This window comes from Micromys minutus (assembly GCF_963924665.1).
Source record: "Micromys minutus genome assembly, chromosome: 10".
Taxonomy (NCBI): Eukaryota; Metazoa; Chordata; class Mammalia; order Rodentia; family Muridae; genus Micromys; species Micromys minutus.
In genome coordinates this window covers 65,794,640-65,804,045 of record NC_137979.1, presented here as the reverse complement: position 1 = coordinate 65,804,045, position 9,406 = coordinate 65,794,640, and the positions used below count along the sequence as shown (strand labels likewise).

At 48.7% G+C, this 9,406-nt stretch overlaps 1 protein-coding gene across 1 annotated transcript; it reads right to left on the bottom strand.

The window, feature by feature from the left end:
• Positions 1–3,659: 3,659 nt before the first annotated feature.
• LOC308425273 (carbonyl reductase [NADPH] 2-like) lies at positions 3,660–5,469 on the bottom strand (the record flags this gene model as incomplete). The annotated part of the gene is made up of 8 exons (XM_080922487.1): positions 3,660–3,763; positions 3,856–3,973; positions 4,212–4,276; positions 4,375–4,467; positions 4,539–4,603; positions 4,697–4,851; positions 4,943–5,025; positions 5,418–5,469. The coding sequence occupies 8 exons, from the start codon at positions 5,467–5,469 to the stop codon at positions 3,660–3,662; spliced, it is 735 nt and encodes a 244-aa protein (XP_080778613.1).
• Positions 5,470–9,406: the final 3,937 nt, after the last annotated feature.

The window sequence follows — 9,406 nt, the reverse complement described above, 5'->3', positions numbered from 1 at the left end:
CATATGTGTCTGTGAGTCTCTATTTGTGATGTAGCTTCACGGAGGGGGGGGTGGTGGAAACAATCTGCTGGCTACAGCTGTGGTCTCATTAGAGGTTTGGCTACATGAGGATGTCTGGGACTCTGAGAAGAAACAGTTGCTCCTCCAGCCTATCTGGCTGACTCTAGAAGACTAAGGTACTAGAGGAAGCAATAGGGGTGACAGAGGCCTCATGACAAGCAGTAATCTTTTAGGGAGCCACATAAGAAAAATATACCTGTTCCTGGCTTGGCAGGAAATCCAGCAACTTGGTTAGAAGATGTAGTGTATGAATGTGTTTAGCTGATGGAAGGGGGGAGTGTGTGGACATGTTGAGTTGGTCCGGGTGTGCCCTGTGGCATTCTCAGCCTGGTTTGACCTATTCTCTTCTGGGCAAGTGTTGTGGACAGTATGTTAGATACATAGAAGAACACACTTTTGTCGTCCCACAATATCAGAATATATCACAGAACATATTAACTGTACAGGAATTTAAATTTAGCAGCATGGTTACACTGGATGGAATACAGACAGACCTTTAAATCATAGGAAAGAGAGAGGCAGGCAGATCTCTGAGTTCAAGGCCAGCCTGGTACAGAGCAAGTTCCAGGTACAGAAAAGCAAGGTGGCCCATGCCTTTAATCCCAGCACACAGGAGTTGTTTGAGAAGCAGTGCAAAGGAGTTGTGTCTGCAGTTCAGTTGGTAGCAGTTTGGTTTGTGGCATTTGAAGTTAGTTTTTACTGGGACGGTTTTACAGAGACAGGAGAATAAGAACAAGCTAGACACAGGTGAAGACAGAATGAGCCAAAGAATGAAAAGAAGCCAGAAAATTAGAACAGATTGCTAGTTAGTTGAGGCCAAGCAAAACAATTCAGTGAGAAACTGAGTGTCTTCCTTAGAGTTTTACTGCTGTGAGCAGACACCATGACCAAGGCAACTCTTATAAAGACAACATTTAATTTGGGCTGGCTTCAGGGATTCAGTCCATTATCATCAAAGTGAGAGCATGGCAGCATCCAGGCAGGCATGGTGCAGGAGGAGCTGAGTGTTTTACATCTTTATCTGAAGGCAACTAGGAGAAGATCTGGTTCCACTTAGCTAGGAAGAGGTTATTTAAGCCCACACCCACAGTGACACACTTAACCCAACAAGGCCACATGTATTTCAACAAGGCCACACCTCTTAATAGTGCCACTCTCTGAGCCAAGCATATATAAACTTTGACACTGTGAGAAGTCAGATTGAATCAGTAGTAGTCAGTTTCAAGAGGAGTTTGAGCCAGAACAGCTAAGTTGAACCAGCCAGCCAGAGTTCGGAAAGATCTTGAAAGGGTGAGTTTATTTAACACTATAAGTCTCAGAGGCTGAAAACATTCTATGCCTAGATTAGATTGTACAGAGGCTAGAGGCTTTCAGGACTAGGCCTAGGTTAGCCAATTGTGGTAGTAAATCTCCCAGAGGCCAGTTACATCCTGCTAATAAAAGTTACTTTAACATGTAACAATAAATTCACAAGCTACATTGGTTCCCTACAATTTACAAGTAATATCAATTTCCTTTGATGTCTGTTTGCAAGCAAAGTTTAATTTTATTACTTTAGTTTCAAGTAATAACTGGGTTGCAGGTTACATTTCACAGAGCTGTGTGTATGTGTATTTGTACACAGGGATTTAAGTTATCAGATGATTACAGAATAGTTAAAGAAGCTGGAGACAGAAGAAAATCCAGACAGAATTGCTATTTGTGGTTACATGAGAATCAACAAAGGCCAGCTGGTGGCAGCACCCTTCTTCTGGAGGCAGAGACAGAGGGATCTTAGAGATCAAGGCCAGCCAGCCAGGGCTACACAGGAAAATCCTGTTTAAACAATCAAACTAACAGAAAGAAAGAAAGAAAGAAAGAAAGAAAGAAAGAAAGAAAGAAAGAAAGAAAGAAAGAAAGAAGGAAGGAAGGAAGGAAGGAAGGAAGGAAGGAAGGAAGGAAAGAAAGAAAGAAAGAGAAAAGGAAGGAAGGAAGGAAGAAAGAAAGAAAGTCAACAAATGGGTTCCCAGAACCCACACAGTGGCTCACAGCAATTCATAATTCCAGTTCCAGAGGCTCTGATGCCATATGACTTCTGAGAGCACTAGACTTGCAAGTGGTGCACAGATATATGTGCACAAAACACCCATTCAACTAAAATCATTGTTGTCCCATCTTTTGAAACAGGGTTGTCCTGGAACTCACCAGGCTAGCCTCAAACCCACAGAGATCCTTTTACCTCTGCCTCCTAAGTTCTGGGGTGAAGGCATAGACCATCATACCTAGCAGAGATCTGCCTACCTCTACCTCCCACGTGCTGGGATTAAAAACGTGTGACACCACTGCTTCCCTTCGTTTGCTCAGCCTGCTTTCTTGTAGAACCAAGGCCCACTAGCCCAGGGATGGCACCACATGGGCTGGGCCCTCCCTGTTGATCACTAATTAGGAAAATGCCCTACAGCTGGATCTTATGGAGGCATTTCCTCATCAGAGGCTTCTTCCTCTCTGATGACTCTAGCCTGTGTCAACTTGACACAAGACACTAGAACAACGTCCACGGAGTGAGACCTTGGTGTCCGGTAAAAGATTAAGCCATCATTTAAAATTATTTATTTATTTATTTTTATTATAAGTACCTTGTAGCTGTCTTCAGACACACCAGAAGAAGGCATCAGATCTCATTGCAACTGTGAGCCACCATGTGGTTGCTGGGATTTGAACTCAGGACCTCTGGAAGAGCAGTCAGTGCTCTTAACCACTGAGCCAAGTCTCCAGCCCTAAGCCATCATTTTAATATTTAATACAACAGGCCTCCATAATCCTAGGTCACTGACACAGGCCTAGTTGAGGTGGTAGACAAAAGGCAGCAGCAGGATGCAAAGGGGGAATTAGGGTCACCTATATAATCTCTCCACCCAGGCATTCTGCACAAAACACTGGGCAGTGTAAATCCACAGATGACCATGCAACCCTACTTCTCCACTGTATCGGGTGTGTGCTTTCAGGATTTGGAATCCTGTACTGGCTGGCTCTGCGTGTCAACTTGACGAAAGCTGGAGTTATCACAGAGAAAGGAGCCTCCCTTGAGCAAATGCCTCCATGAGATCTAGCTGTAAGGCATTTTTCTCAATTAGTGATCAAGGGGGGAGGGCCCAGCCCATTGTGGGTGGTGCCATCCCTGGGCTGGTAGACCTGGGTTCTATAAGAAATCAGGCTGAGCAAGCCAGGGGAAGCAAGACAGTAAGTAACATCCCTCCATGGCGTCTGCATCAGCTCCTGCTTCCTGACCTGCTTGGGTTCCAGTTCTGACTTCCTTTGGTGATGAGCAGCAATGTGGACATGTAAACTGAATAAACCCTTTCCTCCCCAACTTGCTTCTTGGTCATTGTGTTTTGTGCAGAAATAGAAACCCTAAGATATACTATGGTCCATTATTTAGGCAAATTAGCACAGCCTAGCTGATATGGAGGGGAGGGATGCTGGAGTCTGAGGTTGGGGGTGGATGTGAGGTTGATCCACAGGAAGGAAGCAGAGCTATGAAGCTGGGTTGAAGGCAGGGTCATGGTGTGAGCGTGGGGCCAGGGAGGCTGCCAAGGGTCTATTGGTGCCATCTGGGCAGACTAGGAAGCCAAGCAGCCACAGTCCACCAGGATGCCAGAGCCAGTGGTAGAGGCAGTGTTGTCGCTGAGCAGGAAGAGGATGCTGTTGACGACGTCCTCAACCTCTGCAGGACAACAGACCAGTCAAGGCTCTTGTTGCTTGGCTGCTGGAAAGCAACAGTATTTCCCTCACCCACCGTCCCAGTCCCCAGCTGACCTGCGAACTTCCTCTGTGGGTGGCGCTCCTTGAGCTTCCTGGCAAAGTCAGGGTCTGCAGAGACTTTCTTGCCCATGTCAGTCAGCACCACAGTGGGGTTCACGGAGTTTACTCTGATCTGAGGTCAGAAGCCACAGCTGGTGACACAGCCAAGGAACTCGCCTGACCTGCACAACTCGGGACTCGTCCCAGGACAAACCTGATGAACTAACTTACTCTGTCCAGATGAACCCTGAGCCCATTGCTCAGAGCTTTGTATAGTCCTCAGGTCTCACCCATCCTCAGCCTCAACCCCCAGCCCTGCCCCAGGTGCCCATCATTTGTCCTTGAGATGTGGCCCTGCCCCCTGTGCCTACCTTGTATGGCCCCAGTTCCAGGACCATGGATTTGGTCAACATAATTAATGTGCCTTTGGTGAAGCCTGTGGATGTGTGTAAGTGCGGAGGACCCTTCAGTTATTCAGTCCTTCTCAGAGGCCCGTCCAGAACCTACTCCTGTCCCTTCCACAAATGCACTCACTGTAGGTGGTCAGCCCAGGATAGGTGACATAGGCCGCTATGCTGGAGATGTTGACAATGGACCCTGCCACTCCACGGCTAATCATGCCCTTGGCTACCATATGGAATTCAAGAGTTTTGGGCAAACACACATGTTATCCTGCCCCAGACTCTCTGGGTTTGCACCACAACCCTCCAGTTTTCTCAACTGGTACACTTGCACAGTGGCACGCACGTTCACGGTGAATGACCTGGCAGAAGGGGGGAGATTGGCCCTCTGAGCCACCTGTCTTCAGCCACCCCCCTCAGCGTGCCAGCTTTTCTCCCCGCCCCCGAGTGCCCACCTGTCAAAGACCTCCTTTGTAGACTCTACAAAAGGCTGCATCAGCACCACCCCTGCACTGTTCACCAGCAAATCCACGGGGCTGATGCCACCCAGCGCCTTCTCTGTGGCTTCCCAGTCACCCAGGTCCACGCACACAGGCTCTATCCCAGGACACTGTGGATGACATAGGTGGCCTGAAACATTGTCTCATCCAGCTTCTGATATTTTCTTGAGGGTGGGGAATAGGCCCTGGCCATGGCCTTACCTCCTTGGCATGGCTGACCAGGTCTGCGTTGGTCTGAGTCACGGCCACCACTTTGGCTCCTGAGGCAGTGCCCCGCCCAATCCCTGTGGAGAGGGAAAATGGTGGGATAAGAAACTGGTAGGATCTGGGTGCCAGAAGGGAGTAAATTTAGGCTGTCGCTCCAAGCAATGGGAGGTCAGACAGACCGGTGTCAGGTCAAGGAGGCAATACCCTCCTGATGGGGTCCCACCGCAGAGTGACTGCTGTCTATCTTCCCAGCCTGGATGGAGGAGCCATGTTGCTGCCAAGATAAACTCATCCCTCAGAGTGTAACTTTGTGGTAGCCCAGGAGAGACTGGCACGTTGACCAGGTCAGATGACAATGTTGAGGCTGGCCTCCTTCCTCTGTTCAGTGCCAACTCCCCCATCTGCTCACACTCACCTTATCCTGATCACACTCACCTCCCCCTCACACTCATCTTCTCCTCACACTCACCTTTCCCTGCCCCCTTCACCAGGGCCCTCAGACCAGTGAAATTCAGCTTCATGCTGCTGACACCAGTGTCCTGCAGTAAGGGGAGGACTGAGGTTGATAAGATGGAACTGTCAAGTGGGACAGGGTTGGGGCAGATGACCTGCTCCCGCCTGGCAGCCCTCCTTTGCTCCTCAGAAGTGCCAATCTGCTGCCCATGCTGGGGCTTAAAGGGCAACGAAAAAAAGGTGTGTGCACATGTATAGAAGGTCTGGCAAAGCAGTGGAAATGTGTGTGCACATGCATGTGTCTGTAAGAGGATCTGACAGGGCAGTGTAGCGGGAAGGAAAGGGCAGCCTAGGGAAGGAATTCGCCTTTTCAGCACCGAGGTGCTGAGTCTTGAACCCAGTGCCTGAGAGCATGCTAAGCCAGTGATGCCCACCTGAGCTGTACCCTCAGCCCAGGGGAGTGAGATTTTGAGTTTGGAATTTGTCTTATCTGGACAGAAGCATCAGCTTGTGACTTTTTGTTTTATTATTATAAATAAAGGTAGTGATCTGATGGAGCTGGAGCACGTGGCACTGGACCCAAATACCCAGGGATCCAAGACCCCATCATGCCTACAGTGTGCCCAGTGAGTCCACTGACTGTCCTCAGTCTGTTCCTCCCAGGTGCCCCTCACCTGCTGCCCCCTGCCAGCCTGGAACTCTGCCCTCGGTGACCATATTGAGGCACTGTCTTTACTCTGAGGCAGGACTCTGATAAATCTAAGCATCAATTCTGGGTTTCCTACCCCAGTAGCCAACCCTGAGTCCCTCTGTGTGTCCCCTTTTCTCTGAGCAGATGGCTGGGTCTTGGAGCCACTTAGAAGTAATCAAAGAGGGGCTGGAGAGATGGCTCAGCGGTTAAGAGCACTGACTGCTCTTCCAGAGGTCCTGAGTTCAATTCCCAGCAACCACATGGTGGCTCACAACCATCTGTAATGGGATCTGATGCCCTCTTCTGGTGCATCTGAAGACATCAACAGTGTACATACATAAAATAAATAATTAAAAAGAAAAGTAATCAAAGAATATTTATTGTCTACCTCAACCCACCTCTGTGTGTCAGGGTTCATGGAACAAGTACTTCTGTCCAGGGAGTCATGGCAGGTCACATGGCAGGGGCTCAGGTACCAGACTGTCCTGTGGACAGGCCTGGGGAGTGGGTGTGCTCAGACTGTGCCTGCTGCTTTCCCCTCGCTCAGTCCAGGCTCTGCACTGAGACTGTGACTTTCTGAAAGAAGGCAGCTGTCTTTCAGGTGCTCTACAGTGTGGGGACAGCAGTCACCACACCAGTCAGAAGGGTGCTCTGTGATCTCCCTGGGGCTCAGGGGACAGGGTACTGGGAGACTGGAGAGCATCTCACATGTGAGTTTGTCTCATGACACACTGGGTTGACACCTAATGATTTGCTGTCCCTCCATCTTAATTATTTATTTATTTATTTTGAGACAGGTTTTTCTCAATGAACCTGGAGCCTTTCCACTTTAGCTAGACTAGCTGGTCACTGAGCCCTCAGGTTCTCCCCGTCTTTTCCTCTACAGGTCACAGACACGTGGTGTCTTCTAACATGCACAGCAAGCACGCTACCCACTGAACCATCTCCCCAGCTCCACTTGTGAATTCCTCAGGCTACACAGAGAGAAAGGACACATTGCTTTTCACACTAGTTCCTGTGTCGTCGGTGCTGGCTGAGTTTTGCTGTTTTATTTGGCTTCTAGTTAGTTCTTCTGGCAAACTCAACAGCAAAGGAAGGAAAACCACACCTAGAAGACCCTGGAGTTCCATCTACACAGCCGGCTCTTCCCTTCTGGTTGTGTGTGTGTGATGCAGAGGCTACAAAACCTTACAGGAATCCTTGGACACTTTGTTTTTTATCCAGCGAGCAAACTGGTATAAATCCTTGGTGTTTCTCTTGGGTTACTGGCCACGAACTCTTGTCTGGTTTTCAGTTATGATTACAGAGATTTCGAACCGGTAATTTTCTACTTTGATCCAGTCACTCATGTGACTCAGATATTCTGGGAAAGGACTGTAATCATCTCTGAATTGAGTACAGGAAGGCAGGAAGCATAGGAGGGAGACTAGAGCTTAGCTATGCACTGGGGCGGAGCCTGGAGAGCTGGGGCGGAGCCTAGAGAGCTGGGGCGGAGCCTGGAGAGCTGGGGCGGAGCCTGGAGAGCTGGGGCGGAGCCTGGAGAGCTGGGGCGGAGCCTGGAGAGCTGGGGCGGAGCCTGGAGAGCTGGGGCGGAGCCTGGAGATGGGCAGGTGGGACTCCAGCTGGTCAAGTAGAAATAGCCAGGATATTGGAAGTAGGTGCTATTAGACCCAAGGGACTACCTTTTAATTATTCTTTTGAACATTCCAGCAACCCTACCCTTCCTCCCATCCTGCCTTCCCACTACAGGGTTAAAAGGGCCATAGACCATAGAGGAAGGAGTTTGACCAGGCTAATGATAGATTCACAACTCAGAACTTGCCTATAGCTAGGTCAGAGCTGGGACTCTCCAAATGGGTTCCACACAACCTCCACCTCTGGAGGGAGAAAGGCCAAATGGTAACGGCACAGGACAGTGCACACCGCCAAGAGAGCTATTTAACCTGTGCTGACATTCCTTCCCTGAGACCCACACGAGGTAGTGCACACCTTTGATCCAAGCACTCAGGAAGCAGAAGCAGGCAGATCTATTTGAGTTCAAGGCCAGCCTGGTCTGTAAATCAAGTTCCAGGACAGCCATGGCTTGAAGAAACAAATTACACCCTTGGGGAGTTTTCTATAACATGAACCCCTCCTCCCAAGGTCTCAACTGACAGAGGTGTGATTCCACCAAGTTCACCTGGGGAAGCCACTGAGTTTACCAGGCTTATAGTGCAATGGCTGAATGACTCCAAACAGGAACATGGTGGGATCACAGGGGGGATGGTGGCTTTCCCCCAGGGCTGCCTACCTATGTCCTCTAGTCCCTCTCTCAAGAGTGAAGGACACGCAGTTGGAGGGTCCCATGACCCAACCCGATCCCTCCTTTTGTGAGAGAAGCTAGAGAGTCGGTAGGCGAGCTGTGATTATCTTTTGAGGCGGGATTGCTGATAATGGCTGCCAGTTAGGCTTGGAGGATAGACCAAAGCTTTATATAGAGAGAAAGAGGGTGGGAAGAAATTGCATCCTCTGTTCTATGATTGTCTCTGAGAAGCAAGAAATTGGTAAAATAATTTTCTCTCTCTTTTTAAAAGATTTATTTTAGGTACATGAGTCCACTGCAGCTGTCTTCAGCCACACCTGAAGAGGGCATCAGAGCCCATCACAGATGGTTGTGAGCCACCATGTGGCTGCTGAGATTTGAACTCAGGATCTCTGGAAGAGCAGTCAGTGCTCTTAACCGCTGAGCCATCTCTCCAGCCCTCTCTTCAGTTTTTTAAAACTTTTATTTTATTTAATTTTTTTGGTCTTTTTTCTTTCCTCTTATTGGATATCTTATTTACATTTCAAATGTTATCCTCTTTCCCAGTTTCCCCTCCAGAAACCCCCTATGCCATCCCCCCTCCCCTGCTTCTAGGAGGGTGCTCCCTACCATCTGCCTCTCCTCCCTGGCATTTTCTCATTTTATTTTACAGATTACATATAATAGATATGATGATAATATAATTGATATGTAATCACAAAAATTGAGATATTATGAATGAAAGTTAACATTTAATTGTATTGGGGCCAGGGGATATAGTTCGGTATTACCACACTTAGCTGGTACACACAAGCCACCAAGAGAAAAGGGTAGTTGTGTACACGTGAACTGGCTCCACCTGTCATGTTTTTGAGACTATTTCTTAGGCTTGTGCCTGATCACCTGGCAGGTGCGGAGGTCAGAGAAGCCACACGGGGCATGTTGGATTGGGGATGGGAGGTCGGTGGTACTGAGCGAGAGGCTGCTAATTGGCCCTTTCCCATTATTCATAAATAATAAAACTCACTTCATT